The 18514-nt window shown below is 45.0% G+C and overlaps 1 protein-coding gene across 8 annotated transcripts in view; it reads left to right on the forward strand.

Moving 5' to 3' along the window:
- LOC144000332 (uncharacterized) overlaps window positions 1-18514 on the forward strand; it is a 118325-nt gene that overhangs the window by 25335 nt on the left and 74476 nt on the right. For all 8 annotated transcript variants that reach the window (XM_077494071.1, XM_077494077.1, XM_077494070.1 and 5 more), the window contains one exon: window positions 2005-2101. In XM_077494071.1, coding sequence (XP_077350197.1) covers window positions 2005-2101 — 97 coding nt within the window. The remainder of the gene's footprint in view (window positions 1-2004; window positions 2102-18514) is intronic.

An 18514-nucleotide genomic window follows, 5' to 3' on the forward strand; every position in this document is an offset into this window, starting at 1 on the left:
CTCTACCAGCTTTGCACATCTAGAGAGGACATTTTTGCCCATTCTTCTTTGCAAAATATCTCAAGCTCTGTCAGATTGGATGGAGAGTGTCTGTGAACAGCAATTTTCAAGTCTTGCCACAGATTCTCAATGAGATTTAGGCCTGGACTCTGACCTGGACATTCTAACCCATGAATATGCTTTGATATAAACCATTCCATTGTAGCTCTGGCTGGATGTTTAGGGTCGTTGTCCTGCTTGAAGTTGAAGATGGTCCTGTATTTGTCTCCATCCATCTTCCCATCAACTCTGACCAGCTTCCCTGTCCCTGCATCCCCACCACATGATACTGCCACCACCATGATTCACGGTGGGGATGGTGTGTTCAGGGTGATGTGCAGTGTTAGTTTTCCTCCACACATAGCGTTTTGTTTTTAGGTCAAAAAGTTCGATTTTGGTCTCATCTGACCAGAGCACCTTCTTCCACATGTTTACTGTGTCCCCCACATGGCTTCTCACAAACTACAAACAGGACTTCTTATGACTTTCTGTCACCAATGTCTTTCTTCTTGTCACTCTTCCATAAAGGGCAGATTTGTGGAGAGACGACTAATAGTTGTCCTGTGGACAGATTCTCCCCCCTGAGCTGTGGATCTCTGCAGCTCCTCCAGAGTTACCATGGACCTCTCGGCTCTTCTCTGATGAATGCTCTCCTTGCCCAGCCGGTCAGTTTAGGTGGACGGCCATGTCTTGGTAGGTTTGCAGTTGTGCCCATACTCTTTCCATTTTCCGATGATGGATTGAACAGAGCTCCGTGAGATGGTCAAAGCTTTAAAACCTAACCCTGCTTTATACTTCTCCACAACTTTATCCCTGACCTGTCTGGTGTGTTCCTTGGCCTTCATGATGCTGTTTGTTCACTGAGGTTCTCTAAAAAACCTCTGAGGGCTTCACAGAAACAGCTGTATTTTTACTGAGATTAAAATACACACAAGTGGACACTATTTACTAAGTAGCTGACTTCTGAAGGCAATTGGTTCCTCTAGATTTTAGTTAGGGGGTATCAGAGTATAGGAGGCTGAATAAAAATGCCCCCCCCTACACTTTTCACAGATTTATTTGTATCATTTATAATTTTCCTTCCACTTCACAATTATGTGAATGAATGAATGAATAACTTGTATAGCGTTAAATATGCAAACTAAATCGCCTCAGGGCGCTTTTGCCGCCAGTGTCCGTCTGGGTTTTTAGAAGAGATGGGTCTTGAGGTTGTTCCTGAAGGCCAGATGGTTTTCTCCCGAGCGGATGTCCGCGGGTAGAGCATTCCATAGCCGTGGTCCTTGGAGTGCGAACCTTCGTTCGCCTTTTAATTTATAATGGGTCTTGGGGATGTTCTGGTTAGTTGACCGGAGAGGGCACGACTTGGGGGTGTGGTGCTTTATTTTGTCGCAGAGGTATTTTGGGGCTTCTCCTTGTGTACATTGGTGAGTGAGGCAGAGGGTCTTGAATGTAACTCAGTCCTTCACGGCTAGCCAATGGAGGGTCCTCAGGGACGTGGTAATTGATTCCCATGTTTTTTTTTCCAGTTACCAGTCTGGCTGCTGTGATCTGGACGGTTTGTAGACGTGAAATTTGGTATTTTGTAAGTCCTAGGTAGAGGGAATTTGCAAAGTCGAGTCACTTTGTGTTGATCTATCACATAAAATCCCAATAGAATACATTTATGTTTTTTGGCTGTAACATGACAACATGTGCGAAATTTCAAGGATGAAATTTTTCAAGGAATTTTCCAAAATGTGGAAAATTTCAAGGATGAATACTTTTTCAAAGCACTGTATATGGCTATACAGTGCACAACATTTTCCTAATATTTTTTGCGTTTCTGAAAGTGATAAGGTGTGAACCTCAGCTCCATTCAGTCAGATCACTAACTTAGCTCTGTGAATAATGATGACTTCATAGAGAACATACTGATGAACCCGTGTCACTGGTCCCTCTTTTCTGAATGCCTTGTTTGTTTCTTAGGACTGCACCACAGCAAGGAGCCAACGTGGTGGGATCGGACTCCTCAACATTTTAGATCCCTTTGCTTTTCTGACAATTAGGCCAATTGTTCAATCAGGTAAACTTGTGACTTTACATTACTTTTACGTTTGATTCATTTTATCTTCTTTTTGGGCATACACCACTGATGATACCATAGTATGAAAACTCCTTCTAGAACAGAGATTATTCCAGGATGACGGAGGACTTTCATATGTCATCACCGATTCTCTACAATGTAAAATATTCCTGGACCAACCAGTGAGCAGAAAAGGGGGAGGAAATCGGAAATATGGGAAGAAGACACATTGGCCTATCTGACCATGATTGACTGTATCAGCTCAATAGTTTGGGTGAAAGTTTAGTCTTTGATGGAATAAAAAAGGTTAAGGCTTACGTTATTACTGGGCTTTAGGTTGGGGATGAAATGCAAGGGTTAGGTTTTATAACAAAAGATCTATGGACAAAGGTAATTACATATATGAGTTGGTTATAATTTTTCTGAGTACATCCCATAACTTAAGGAGTGTATATAAGTTTTATTAACCACTTTCAGCCCCGGACCATTTTGCTGGTCAAAGACCAGACCACTTTTTGCGATTTGGCACTGCGTCGCTTTAACAGACATTTGCGCGGTCGTGCGACGTGGCTCCCAAACAAAATTTACGTCCTTTTTTTCCAACAAATAGAGCTTTCTTTTGGTGGTATTTGATCACCTCTGCAGTTTTTATTTTTTGCGCTATAAACAAAAATAGAGCGACAATTTTGAAAAAAACGCATTATTTTTTACTTTTTCTTATAATAAATATCCCCCAAAAATATATAAAAAAACATATTTTTCCCTCAGTTTAGGCCGATACGTATTCTTCTACATATTTTTGGTAAAAAAATCGCAATAAGCGATTATTGATTGGTTTGCACAAAAGTTATAGCGTTTACAAAATAGGGGATAGTTTTATGGCATTTTTATTAATAATTTTTTATTATTTTTTTTTACTAGTAATGGCGGCGATCAGCGATTTTTATTGTGACTGCGACATTGTGGGGGACCCATCGGACATTTTTGACACATTTTTGGGACCATTGTCATTTATACAGTAATCACTGCTATATAAATGCAGTTTTTCCTTTGTAAATGACACTGGCAGTGAAGGGGTTAACCAGTGGGTGGCAGTGTAGGGGTTAAGTGTTCCTAGGGGTGTGTTACTAACTGTGGGGGGGTTGGGCTTTCATTTAGTGAACATTGATCTCTGCTCCAATCACATGGAGCAGAGATCAGCATCACTAGTTGCTAGGCAGAATGGAGAAATGCTGTTTACACGGCGTTTCCTCCATTCAGCCGTCCCGTGAGACGATCGCGGGTATGCCCGCGGTGATCGAGTCTGCGGGTCCCGCGACCGGACTCATGGGGGTCCCGACCAGCGCGGGAGCGCGCCACCGGTGGCGCGCTCCCCATGGCCGGGGCGGCATTGAAGATTGGACGTACATGTACGCCAATATGCCTGCCCGTGCCATTCTGTCGACGTACATTGTCGTGCGCTGGTCGGGAAGTGGTTAAAGTGGAAGTAAACTCCCCTATCGTTTTCAGCCAAGGAAGCTGCCATCTTTGCCTCTGTTTAATCCTCAACTGCTATAGTGCTGCCCATGTGATTTGTTATGACACCAGCCATTGGATGGTTTGATAGTTTGGCTGAGAGCACAGCCAATATGCAGTTAGCATTCCCGGCATGCCTTTTTTTTTTTTAACTGTTTAAATCGATGGGTTTACTTCCACTTTAACTGTTGATCCTGTTAGTAGATCAATTTTTTTTTTCACATTCCTGTAACAGACCAAGTTGTCCATCAAAAGTGGCAGTTACAAGAAGTCCGAAATCTCAACTAAATTGGTCAGCCAATCAACCACAAAATTGGTGGTCAAAATTTTTGGCACCCTTAACTTGATATTTGGTTGCACGCCCTTTGGAATTGTTCCAATACACACATAGGTGTCCGTTTCTGAAGCAGTGATCAGTGGAGATCCAGAGGATCGCCGCTGATCACAGCCCATAAACAGTTTATAAACCAGAGATAATCGGGGGGAGAAGTGTTTGAACCTGTTCTCCCGCCGATTATCTCCACACACTGAGAATCCTCATAGACTGACACAGTAACGGCCAGTTTATGAAGCTGGGATCTCAGCGCTTCACTGGCGATCTGTGTCAGAATTCACACTCCCCGATTCACCAACTCAGAGGTGGAGAACCGGGGAGTGAAGAGAGAATGTGGGGGGATCTGAGGAGGAAAAAGAAAGATAATTAACTTCCTTATGCCTCGTTCAGACCCCCCAACACTGTGACCATGTCCCCCTGTCATATTTATGTGTATACATATATATACATATATATATATATATAATGTGTATATGTATATATATATATATATAATGTGTGTGTATATACATGTATATATAATGTCTGTGTGTGTATACATGTATATATTATGTAGGGGGACGCTTTATTTCACTAACATTAATCACACCGCGTGTCAGTGTATTGAGCTGTGATAATTTATCACTGCTTAATAAATTGACATCTCTGTGTATCGGTGAATTTCTAGTACTGTAATCTCGTAAAGTCTCACGAGATTCCAGTATTAGGGGCCGTTCTCCAGTGTTAGAAGCGTTTGTAGATCTCTTCATTTCTCCAAGGGTGAAGCGATCTACTCCGCTTTATAAACTGGCACACAAAGGAGAAAGATCTCCTCTGTGAATGCCGGAGAATGAAGCAGTGAATAGGTTTCACTGCTTCATAAAAGGACACCAAATGGAATAAACAGATGTGTATAAGGAAAACATGTGCTACTGCAATACTTTTCTGTGAGAAATACTTGATTTTCTGGAAAAATTTCTGGGGTGCCAACAATTTCGGCCATGACTGTAACTACATTCACAAGACAAAAAGGGTGATTTTTTTATACAACGTTAATATCTGTTTTTACACACACTTTAAGTTAAGGGGGATGGAGAAAAGATTAAGTGTTTGGGTTAGGTTAACTTTTAGATAGACATGTGCAGATAGGAAAAATTTGTTTTGATTCATTTCGATTCGTTAGTTACATAAATTAGTTTAGTTCAATTTGTTTCATTAGTTTCATTCGTTTTTTGGAATTTGTTTTGTTTCTTCGTTTTCAAATCAATTTAGAATAGTTTTTGAATTTGAAACGTTTTTTTTTTAATTCAAATAGCTTTCCAAATTACAAAAAAAAAAAAATAGAGTAGAAAATAAAGGAATAGAAAATTATTAAAAAAATCATTTTTTTTCCTATTCTATTCCTTTATTTTCTATTCTATTTTATTATTTTTGGAAATCGGAAAACTATTCTAATTTGAAAAGTTTTCATATTCTAATTTGAAAAGTATTTAAATTCAAAAAGTATTTGAATTTTGTCTAAATTTGTTTTTTGTTAATTTTGGATTCGTTTACATTTTTTAAAATTTGGTACTATTTTAATTCAGAGATTTGGATAAATCCAAATTTCCGAATAACGAAAATTTTAATTTGCCTGAAAATGAACCGCACATGTCTACTTCTAGAAGCTTTTCCTTAAAGTTAGATTAAATGTTAAAGAGGAAGTGAACTTCTGACGGGTACCTATCGGTGATCCTATAATATGGCTTACCTATTGGTAACGTAAATATCTCCTAAACTTGCACAGTTTAGGAGATATTTACATGCAGCCGGTGACGTCACTGGCGCATGTGCTCTGAAGGAACGGCCACGGGTGGTGTTTCTTCCGAGCTCTGTGCTGTGAAAGGCGGCTCCTGCATGCAAGTGTGGGAGTGACGTCACCGCGACTCCGGCCACTCACAGCGCCGGAGCTCGCAAACCCGTAAGAAACTCAAGGGAAGATGTCATCCATCTCAGTGGTGTGCGGGCGTCGCTGGAAGGCTTCGTTCTAAGGTAAGAATTTCCTAATGAGCTATGCCATACATTCTAGCTCATTATGCCTTTGTCCTACAAGGGTCTTTTTTTTTAAAGAGTTTACAACCTCTTTAAGTGTTGGAGTTAATTATCAGGGTAAGTTTAAAGTTAAGGGTTCATTTTCAAGATTAGTTCAGGGATGAAGTTTCAGTGTTAAACTTTAGTGGTAGGTTAGCTGTTAAAGTCATTAAAGCCAGAAAATGGACAGGTGAGTGACAATCGTTAGAGACCGGGCCGAGCAAGGAGAGCATTCATCAGAGAAGAGCCAAGAGGTCCATGGTAACTCTGAAGGAGCTGCAGAGATCCACAGCTCAGGGGGGAGAATCTGTCCACAGGACAACTATTAGTCGTCTCTCCACAAATCTGCCCTTTATAGAAGAGTGACAAGAAAAAAGACATTGGTGAAAGAAAGTCATAAGAAGTCCTGTTTTTGAGAAGCCATGTGGGGGACACAGCAAACATGTGGAAGAAGGTACTCTGGTCAGATGAGACCAAAATTAAACATTTTGGCCTAAAAGCAAAACGCTATGTGTGGTGGAAAACTAACACTGCCCATCATCCCTGAACACACTATCCCCACTGTGAAACATGGTGGTGGCAGCATCATGTGGGGGGGATGCTTTTCTTCAGCAGGGACAGAGAAGCTGGTCAGAGTTGATGGGAAGATGGATGGAGACAAATACAGGGCAATCTTAGAAGAAAACCTGTTACAGTCGGCAAAAGACTTGAGACCGGGGCGGAGGTTCCCCTTCCAGCAGGACAACGACCCGAAACATCCAGCCAGAGCTACAATGGAATGGTTTACATCAAAGCATATTCATGTGTTAGAATGGCCCAGTCTAGCCTAAACAGGGGGCAATCAGGAAGGACACACGGACGCACTGATGTGACGCCGGAGCGTTGGGGGAGGAGCCTGACGCGGCGGCCGTGAGGGCTGAGAGAGACTGCTATCCACAGTGGTGGAGGAACCAGATGGAAGACCGGGGACACAGTGTGGAAGCCTCCCGCTAGGACGATCTGTCCTCCCCCCTCAGAGCAGGTTGAGACCTTTGTGGAGAGCGATAGCGGCAGGTGAGAGCGGCCGCACAACCTCCGGACGGGAGATGTGAGCAGGAGATCAACTGCAGCTGGTGAGAGTATCTCCCCCCCCCCCCTCCCTCTTCCCCTCCGAGACGACTTGCATAAAGTGACTTGGTTACAGTAGAAAAGTCAGCAGCAGCTGGAGAGGGAAGCTCTCCCCCCTGATAAGGAGGACTGAAGGCGACAGGATAAATAGGTGATTCCGTTCCTTATCTTCAGCTGTGAGACCTGTTGTGTATGATGTATATATCCCTCTGCCCTCTCTACCTCCCCCTTCTTGGACGCTAAAGCTGTCTGCATGTTTGATAATTAACCCCTGAGATGTTCAAGAGCGAGACAGAACAAGTGCTTGCGAGATATACAGTGAAGGTTAAAAATGCTTACTGGTGATACTAATGCATGCACTAATACATGCAGAGACAATCTTCATATAGCAACTGTATAGATATGAATGAATGAGCAAGGCTAAGAACCTGTGGGAGGAAAAAAAAAAAGGAGTGTCATTAAATCTTCTCTAGGATATGTGAAGATAAATGAAGATTTTTTTTTCCTGAGCTGCTTTTCTAAAAATACCAGTTTGAAGTAAAGCAATTTAATAACCAATCAATAAATGGACTAGCTGAAATGTCTCACCTGGCATACTATCTATTGAATATATATTAAAGGGGGAGGAGACGGTTCCAAGAAGTAATTTACATGAGAGACATAATGAGCCTGAATACATCTGTGGGCAACCCATGAACATGTATCTATTGTACTCGCATAGAACAGAGCCATCGATTACCAAAGAGAGGTCTCTCTTTTTTGTTTTTTTTTGTTGTTGTTGTTTTTTTTTTTTTTTTTTTTTTCTATCTGTCTGGGAACATACACAAGGAAAGGAGGAGGGGAAGGAGGAGTATATTATAAATCCCAGAGGGATAAGCACACGGGAAGAGGGGTAAGCCGGAGGGGGTGTGAGCCCAAAAGAAATAACGAAAGGCCGATCCCAAAAAGTAACAGAACCCAAAAATCCCAGAGAAAGTTTAAATTCGAGTGCAAACGCAAGTTCAATCCAGAAATATCTGACAACTAAAGAAGGGAACATCAGAAGTCCCAGCATGGAAAAAAAAACAGCTCAGGTAAACAAAGGCGCAAGAAAAGAGGCAGCTAAATTAAAGGGGGCCCAAGGAGAAAAGATGCAGGAGACCATGGGAATAGAGACGGAGATTACAGAGGAGGAAGATCTGAGAAGTGAATCCCTAATGCCTACTAAGTTGGATATGTTAGCAATGTTTGAGAGAATGGAAAACCTGATTAAAAGTGAGGTCTCCAACGTGCGTATGGATTTGGGGCATCTGTTAAAAAGGGTAGAAGAGGTGGAGGAGAGGGCGGAGAGACAAACATTGGAGATAGCTGGGCTAAAAACACAATTGAAAGAGCTGCAAAGACAACAGAAAGAATGTTGTTATAAAATGGAAGCGCAAGAAAACCAAAATAGGCGCCAAAACTTGAAGATAAGGGCTATACCAGAGCAAAACGGAGAAAATCTGGAGGAAAAAATGAAGAGGATACTTAACCCCCTATTGGAGAGAGGAGAGGCAGAAAAGATAAAAATCGATAGAGTACACAGAGTGAGGAGACCACCTGGGCTAAAAGAGGATACGCCACGGGATGTGCTTATTAAGTTTCATAAGTACTCAGATAAAGAAAAAATATGGAATAATCTTAGGAAGGGACCCCCTCTACAGTACGAACAAAAGACTCTACAAGTGTTCGCGGATTTATCAGCAGAGACCCTAATAAGAAGAAGAAAGCTCAAACCACTGTTGGACCAATTAAGAGGACTAAACATTAGATATAGCTGGGGGGAGTGCGCATGCGCGAGGCTTCCAAGATGGCCGCGATCATCTAAAGCTCCGCTGCCTCGCGGAACAACGGAACCCCTACCGCACGGCACGGCTACCCTTCCGCTTCCCGAGCTATAGGGGCGGAATCCCGAAGTGTTGGGGCACATTTCTGAATGACCGGTGGACTGGCTAAACGCAATCTCGGCCCGCTGTTCGCTTCATTGGACGTGAGGGAGAAATCCAAGATGGCCACCGCAGCACAGCTCCTGTCTCAGGATCACAGATCCGCAGGCACAGTGGATTTCAGGTCAGATACAGACTTTCCTCCTCTCCACGCCACCCCAGGCAACCCCAGGGGTCTCCCCAAGGAAGCCACACCGTCCCCGGCCTCCACGGTCTCTCTGCTGGAACGCACCATCCAGGAGTTCTCTCCCTCCCCAGCGGGGACCTACAGAGTTACCCAGACCGCCATGGCCCCCCACGAGGCTGCTCATACAGACCCAGTCTCCCACATGGATGCCCTGTTTGGCAAATTCTCTGAATTATTAGAGAGGGGCCTCTCCCAAACTGCCTTGCAAATCACGGGGGAATTGAAAGCTGATTTTATTAACCTAGGCTCCCGGATCGAAACGATCGAACATAAAATGGAGGATACCATAGCCAGATCCATCCAAAACTCCAGACACATCTACTCAGTACAGGAGCAATTGGACATAGCCATGGCCCGTATAGATGACCTCGAAAATAGGTCACGCAGATATAACGTCAGAATTCGCGGGCTTCCAGAATCAATAACTGATGTGTCCAGGGCGGTGCAAGACCTCATTCAACAGCTAATCCCTGATATCCCAGCTACTAAGCTTGAACTTGACCGGGTCCATAGAACCCTCGGCCCCCCTAGGAAGGATGGCACCCCGCGAGATGTTCTGGCCAAGCCACATCACTTCTCGGTGAAAGAAGAATTCATGAAGAGAGCCAGATCCCTGCAACACGTCAATTACCAGGGACACCAGGTTCAGATCTTTGCGGACCTCTCCCCCTCCACGATACAGAGACGAAGAGCTCTAAAACCCCTCTTGCTTGCAATGTCCCACAAAGACATAAAATACAAATGGGCATTCCCTTTTGCGGTCAGGTTCACGGACAAAGGGAAGTCTTTTGCCTTCTCCACTTTTCCCGAGGGGGAAAAGCTCCTCACCAAGCTGAAAATCATCTCTCAAGAAGCTGACATGGACACTTCTAACCCTAGCCAGGGATCTAACAAACGACCCACTCCTAACAGCCCACAATCCCCGTTGTGGACCTCCGGAAGAGCCAAGAAGGTCAAGGATAATGCACCCACCTGAGCAACTTCCAGTCCCATTATCAATCTCTCCATTTTGTGACTGACCGTCCGAGGTCCTGGAGAGGGCCGGAGGACTGCTCCCCAAACTTGGAAAGTTTGGCCCTCCAACCCTTTTTGCCCTCCCCTTGCCTAGGACTTGTGCTACCCTTGTTCTACCCTTATCCCCATTGCCTCCAATAATCCGGGACGCTATGCAGTACTTGGTCCATATACTGGACTGCCCGTAACCCCGCATATATATATTTTTTTTTTTTTTTGTTTACATACCCTCGAAATGGGCCCTAAGGTTGCTTTGAGGATTTCCCAGGGGACTGCATTCCTCAGCACCCCCCCTGGATGTACCATCCTTCCTTATGCCTTAAGAACAGCGTTCATTTCTTAGCCCCAGTGTCTTCTAGGCATTATGCTTAGCCGTGCCTCAAAAGAAAAGTTCCTTTTTATGTATATTGCAGCTTTTATGTTATTGCTATTTAAAGTTGATTTCACAGTTCGGGTAGTTACCCGACTAGGGGTCCCCAGTTCCGCGAGGGACCACATGTGTAACTCTCCCTCCCTCGGCCTTTCCCAGGCGTCTGAGGGTCGGGACTCCTGACCTTATGGGTCGGTTGTCTTCATTGTGTTTGCTTGGGATTTCGGGGGGTGTCTCCTGCCCTGATCTCCTCTTTCTCTTCTCAGGAACCCTTTCTTTCCTTGCCCTTTCTCCCCTTCTCTTCCCCCTTGATGGTAAGCTTCCCCCGTTGAATGTTTGCATGACACTATTTTTTTTCTCCTCAGGTTGGACTGAGCCAACCCAGTCGACATGGTATCCTGGGAGACATCCTCGGGCCACCGATCTCAATGCCCTTACCAGGAACCCAGCTATAGATTGGGTAAGTGAGGTCGTTTTCAGATGCTGGGCTCCCCCTCTGCTCCATGGCTGATCCACAGGCTGCTAGGCTTAAGATAGCCTCCCACAACATTCAGGGTCTTAATTCCCCCATCAAACGGAGAAAAGCCCTCGATTACTACAAATCCCTGAAACTAGATATAATTCTGCTTCAGGAAACCCACTTTCCTATCCGGTATAGTCCCAAGTACCTACATGCCCACTTCCCTCAGTTCTTCTTAGCCAACGCGGAATCCAAGACCAAGGGGGTGGCCATTTTGATGGCCAAAACATGCAAATTCAATAAGAGTTTTGAAAAAGCGGATCCGGAGGGCAGATTTCTACTTGTAAAGGGCACTGTGGGGGACCAACTGTACTCCTTGGTCTCCTACTATGCCCCGAACACGGGTCAGGCCAAATTTTTCAAATCCATGCTACGTACCTTAGCACCTCTTTTAGAGGGGACGGTTATTGTCGGAGGAGACTCTAACGTCGCCTTTGATCAAGGACTTGATAAATCTTCCCCCTCACGTCCCCGCTTAACCAGGCCCACAAAGGCAAGCTTACGGATTGCCAAATTGCTACACGCTCATGGGCTATCCGATGTCTGGCGGGAATTAAACCCCACAAAGAGAGACTACACTCACTTCTCAGCGCCTCACCAATCATATGCACGCATAGACCACATACTTGTCCCCTCCTCGCTCCTTCCCAGGATGCTCAAAGCCTCCATCACTGACACAGTGATCTCAGATCACTCTCTTGTAATTGTGACGGCCCTGGGGGGCTCGAGTGGGAGACATCCTAGGCATTGGAGGTTAAATGAATCCCTCCTTTCGGAGCCATCACGAGTTATAGATCTCGACAAAGCATTGAAGGAATATTTTTCTATTAATGCGACTCCTGATGTCTCCCCCGAGACCCTGTGGGCGGCGCACAAGGCTTACATTAGGGGAAAATTCATGCAATTGGGTTCTCAAATAAAACGGGAAAGGCAATCAACCATTCTGAAGCTAGAAGAGGAATACTCTAAACTCAGAGCTCTTCACAAAAAGGACCCCCTCCGTACCCCCACGGCCATACTAGACAGGACTCGCTTAGAACTAAATCTCGCCCTCACCACGAAAGCTGAAAAATCAGTTAGGTGGGCTGGCCACAAATTTTACTCACAGGCGGATAAAATAGGCACTCTCCTGGCCAATAGACTCTCCCCTAGAACCAAGCTGAGCACCCTCCCTCGGATCAGAAGCGCGGGACTCCCGCCCACGTCTAATCCGGTCACAGTTCTGAATGCCTTTCAGAAATTCTACACCTCTCTCTACAGTAGCTCCCCACCCCCCAAAGATAACCTCCTCCCAAAGTTTTTGGAGGGTCTGCCCATCCCGGCCTTATCGGACGTTCACAAACAAGTTATGGAAGCCCCCTTCCAGACAGAGGAGATACTGGAAGTCATTAAGACTCTTAAAAAAAGCTCCGCCCCTGGTCCCGACGGCCTTTCGATCCCTTACTATAAAGCCTTTGCCAACACACTAGCTCCCCACCTGGCCAATCTCGGTAACCATAAAGCTAATGGAGACCCCCTGGATCCCCACCTTAACACGGCGTATATCACGGTCATCCCCAAACCTGGCAAGAACTTGGAAGATGTCAGCAACTACAGACCGATTTCCCTTATTAATAATGATCTCAAAATTCTTACGAAAGTTATGGCCAATAGGTTAGCCTCCTTTATTGGACGCTATGTCCACAAGGATCAAGTTGGTTTTATTCCCGGCAGACAGGGACCTGATCAAATTCGGAGGGCGATCGACATTATCTCCATTTTTCAGTCTAATTGGGAAGGGGGATCCGGACAATCTGGCTTCCTCCTTTCCTTAGATATTCAAAAGGCTTTCGACTCGGTCTCATGGCAGTACATCTTCCAGCTCTTTGACAGGTGGGGATTTGGGGCTCGCTTCCTTGGCTTATTACAGGCCTTATACTCCCAGCCGAGGGCCCAAATTCGAATGCAGGGATACCTTTCTGAGCCAATTCCCATCACCAGGGGGACCAGACAGGGGTGCCCCCTATCCCCCCTCATATTTGCAATAGCCATTGAAACACTGGCGATCGCAGTCCGCCACAATATGGACATTAGAGGTGTCCAATGCGGTAGTCAAACGCACAAATGTGGACTCTTCGCGGACGACATACTGTTGTTCCTCACTTCCCCCCTCACAACCCTACCCAACTTATCCCGGGTATTGGACGACTTTGCCAAGGTCTCAGGCTTGAGGGTTAATTACTCCAAGTCTGTGGCGTTGAATGTTTCTCTCCCCACTCACCAAGTCCTCTCTCTCAAACAATCCTTTCTGTTCCAATGGAGTGACACTGCCATCCAATACTTGGGTATCTTCCTCACACCTAAAATAGAGATGCTATATGCCCACAATTACCCCAAATTATACAGACAGCTGGAAACCGACCTCTCCTCATGGTCTAAACATGAATTATCCTGGCTTGGCCGGATTAACTCCATAAAAATGACCCTTCTCCCCAAAATCCTTTACTACTTTCGAGCCCTGCCAATACCAGTTCGGAAGGACCACCTTTGCTCTCTGCAAAGCAAAATCCTGAAATATATTTGGGGTAATAAGGGATACCGTCTACCGCAAAACACGCTCTTCCTGCATAGACGCAGAGGGGGGCTGGGTCTGCCTAACCTCCACAAATACTACCTTGCAGCTCGCCTAGCCCAACTCTCCTCGATCTACTCCAAATATGAGAAACCGGACTGGCAGTCCATAGAACGCTGTGCGGTACCCTCCTATACACTAGATTTTTTATTATGGTGCCCGCCCAAAGCCAGGCCGCCCATCATGTCCCCATCCCTTTCTCACTCCTGTGCCCTATGGGACGGCCTTCGCAAAGAGCCTTCCCTAGTCTCCACTATAAGACCCCTTGCTCACATGTTCCGTAATCATGACTTCCCCCCCGGTCTGAACATTGAGGCCTTCAGATGGTGGTTGGACAAGGGACTATACCGGATAGGTCACTTTTTTAATTCCAGGGGTCCGATTTCCCTAGCTTATTGTATCGAACACTTAGAGCTACCAAACACAGAGAGGTTCCGCTTCCACCAAATATCTCACTACCTGAACTCACTTTGGAAAAACAAACCCCTTCCTCCTCCCTTTACTGAATATGAAGCCTGGTGTGGTGGAGTCGGGGAGCAGAGGGGTGGTATTTCAGTGATCTACTCGGCTCTCACTTCCCCAACGGGTAAATCCCCCTATATGACGGCTTGGGAATCTGATCTCCAGACCTCTGGGAGTCTCGAATCCTGGCAGCTGGCCTTAGCCAGATCCTTTCGTGGGATCCAGAACACCTCACTAATGGAGGCTAGCATCAAATTGATAACCAGGTGGTACCTCACTCCAGTAAGGCTAGCCAGAATATATCCCACGGCTAATCCCTTATGTTTCAGGGGGTGCCAACTTCGTGGCTCCATGATCCACATCTGGTGGGAATGCCCTAGACTCCGTTCGTTCTGGACTAAAATATTCAACTTGATTTACTTAGTCACAGGCTGCCGGGTTTCGAGAACTCCAGAGGTTGCGTTACTCAATACCCCGATTCCTTTGATGTCTGGTAACATTCAGAAACTAACTTATTTTATTCTATTAGGAGCCAAAATTGCGATTGCCTCCGCATGGAAGCAACCCAAACCCTCCTTCCTCGCAGTTAAGAGGAAGATATCGTGGATAATGTCCCAAGAAAAACTATCAGGTATTCTGTCAGACACCACACCTAAATTCCGAAAGGTGTGGGACCCTTGGGCCCGTTACATGGGAATCTCTCTGCTGCCGGGGGTACCCCCAGGCCCTCCCCTAGGAACCAGACCTCATCCCTAAAGCACCCATCCTTACATTGATTGTGAAACATTCCCTCGCTATATCCTTCCACCCTTTCAGGACATAGCTTACCTCCCCCGACCCCTCTGTTCTCCTCTTCTCCTCCTTTCTTCTCTTCTCTGTCCTTCTAGTCGTTCTAAGATTTTGGTTTGCTCAACAGAGCTGTAATTGACAAGTTCACCATACAGTCCAATTTAATGTTGCGGTACCCACGGCAGATGATCCCCCGACTGTTTTTCCCCTCTGCGAGGGAGGGGCCTGGGAGGACACTCCCTCATCCTGGCACAGCAAGTTCCCTATTAGGGGTGTCGGGATGGGGGCTCCTGGGAGCTACCCTAATAGTTCTACCTGGTGGGCTCTCCCGGGGGGGACACCCTCCGTTTACCTCTTATTGATGTAGCCCCTCGATAAGGAAGGGCTTGCCGACTGTACACTCTTGATATTGTCTGTTTTCCACTAATGTCTCATGTTTTTTTTTTACTTACATTGTGACAGCAGGTCCTCCCTGCTACTGCTAGTTTGTGTACTGTTTTACGTATGTAAGTGCCTTTAATATAAAATAAAATATTTTGAAAGTAGATATAGCTGGGGATTTCCCGCAGCATTAATAGTACATAGAGATGGGAAAACAGTAAGGTTGAGACTTCTGGAAGACATGCAGGACTTCTGTAAAAACTTACAGATACCAATTCCAAAAGAGTACGAAGGGTCAATAAGAGAGGAGTTACCGGGGGGAGGAGGGGGGTGGCGAGGGGTATAGGGAGGGGGGAGGGAAGAAGTAGTAAAAAGGCTGCTCTAAAGCTATGGAAATATATTGAGGTGGTGGAAGCTGTTCTTTGGGGGGGTGGGGGGGCTGGGGAAGGGTCTCTCTCTTTAGGGCCCACCCCGGGATCACAGGACCCGGGGAGGTGCTCATGGGGCGCCGGGTTGGGGTCTCCACCTCAAGGGAAGAGGTGCAGACACCAGGATGGGGATATATCCAGGTTGGACGCAAGAGGCCCGGAGATGGGCCATGGGGGGGGTGAGGGTGGGAGAGGAGGGTGGGGGGGTGGGAGGGGAGGGGGGGGAGGGAGAGAGGAGAATAACCTATAGCTCAAGATTTCGAGTAAAGGGCATTGTTTGGGTTTCAGCATGACAGTGGTAAACTGCATGTCGTATAATGTGAGAGGTCTAAATGTAGTTAACAAACGGTTTAAGATACTAAGAGAATTGGAGCAACTTAATGCAGAGATTGTGTTCTTACAGGAAACGCACTTAACCCATGAAAGTAAAATTAGACTGTACTCCCCAAGATATCCTATCTGGTACTATGGAGACTCAGTCTCAAGTAGAACAGAGGGGGTAGCAGTGGGGATAGGCCGGGATATTCAATTTACAGTAGAGGGCAGGATGGGAGACCCGGAAGGGAGGTTCCTGTTTCTAAAAGGAAAACTATGGGGAATAAAATATACCTTGGCAAATATATATAGCCCGAATAAGAATCCAATAATTTATCTGAGAAAGACGCTGGGAAAACTTTGGGAATTTAAGGAGGGGAGGGTGATTGTGGCAGGAGACCTGAATTTTCCGATAAATCCGAGACTGGATAGTTCGTCCCATGCACGGGAGACGGCGAACACGCAGCGAAATGTAATTAAACAATGGATGGCCGAATTCCAGCTGATAGATGTGTGGAGAATACAACATCCGAAGAAACGAGATTATTCGTTCTACTCCCCCGTGCATCGGACGTACACCAGGATAGATTATTGGCTGGTGGAACATCAGCTATTGGAGGAAGTGGTTGATACGGATATCGGAATTAGGACTCTGTCAGACCACGCACCTGTAATCATGAGAATGAAAATCCCAGAGGTAAAGAAACCCCCGTTTACCTGGAAACTAAATAAAGATCTATTAGATGTAGATGGAGAGGAAACAATAAGAAAGGAGTTGCAATTTTTCTTTGTCTCAAATGGGAAGGACGAGATGGCGGAGAACATACTATGGGAGGCCCATAAGGCATACATAAGAGGAATATATATCTCACTTGAGGCTAAAAGAAAAAAAGAAAGGAATAAAAAGGTAAAAGAATTAAGAGAAGAAATTAGGAGACTAGAATTAAAACACAAAATAGAGAAACAAAATGGAAAGGGACAGATACAGGGGCTACAACGGAACCTAGCTATAAAAAAACTAGAGCTGGAGGAAACAATAGAGCAAGAAGTAAGAAGAGAATATCATAAAATAACGAAAGAGCGATATTTCCTGGGAAATAAGAATGGCAAGAGTTTAGCTAGGATATTGAGGAAAAAGAAAGCAAAAAATTACATTGAGAAAATACTAGATAAAAATAACGAGATCAAATATAAGACTGAAGATATAGCGGAGGTATTCAGACAATACTACGAGCAATTATATTGGGTGAGAAAAAAGGAGACAGAGCAACAAGAGAATATTAGAAAGGGGAAAATCAAAGAATATATAATAAGTACTAAGGTCCCTACACTATCACAGGAAATAGTACAGGAATTGGATTCCCCTATAACAATATCCGAAGTAAACCAAGCAATAAAAGAAACAACAGGAGGGAAAAGCCCGGGCCCGGACGGTTATATAATAGAATATTATAAAAAAAATTGGGGAAATTTTGTCACCAAGGTTATGTGCATATTTTAACGGCCTAGATATAAAATATGGATTGGGTAAGGAAGCCTCTCTAGCAATTATCTCCACAATATTGAAAGAAGGGAAGGATGGCATGATATGCTCAAATTATAGACCAATCTCACTGTTAAATACTGACATAAAATTATTCGCAAAAATACTAGCTACCAGAATGAAAAAAATAGTCCCGAACTTGGTCCACCCAGACCAAGTGGGGTTCGTGGGGGGCCGAGAGGGAAGGGATAATGGAGTGAGGACATTATTGCTTCTCCAGAAGGCCCAAGAGAGCAAAATCCCCAGTCTTCTCTTGTCAATAGATGCAGAAAAAGCATTTGACCGAGTAGACTGGGGATTTATGCTGGGCACGTTGAAAGAAATGGGATTTGGTACCCGAATCCTGAATTGGATAAAGACACTCTATGAGTGCCCAAAGGCAGTGGTAAGGGTAAACGGCAACTTGTCTGACCCCTTTAGAATGTATAATGGGACTAGACAGGGTTGCCCACTGTCACCCATACTGTTCGTGTTGACTTTGGAACCACTGCTGGAGACAGTGAGGAAAAATCCTGATATAGGAGGAATTGAGCTGGGGGAAGAGGTACATAAAGTAGCCGCATTTGCGGACGATGTCCTATTTTATGTGACAAACCCTAGAATCTCTATGCCAAATTTGGTAAAGAGTATCGAGCAGTATGGAGATCTATCAAATTTTAAAATAAATTTAAAAAAAACAGAGGTTTTAAGTGTCAGCACGAGCAGTGGGGAAGAACAGGATATCAAGGGCGAATTCCCCTTCCTATGGAAAAAGGAAATTAAATATTTAGGTATAAAGCTGGCAGCCTCATTAAAGAAAATCTATGAGATAAACTATATCCCCT

The sequence above is a fragment of the Lithobates pipiens genome, unplaced genomic scaffold, assembly GCF_037356315.1.
Source record: "Lithobates pipiens isolate NorthernLeopardFrog02 unplaced genomic scaffold, aLitPip1_a1.2 Scaffold_22, whole genome shotgun sequence".
NCBI lineage: Eukaryota > Metazoa > Chordata > Amphibia > Anura > Ranidae > Lithobates > Lithobates pipiens.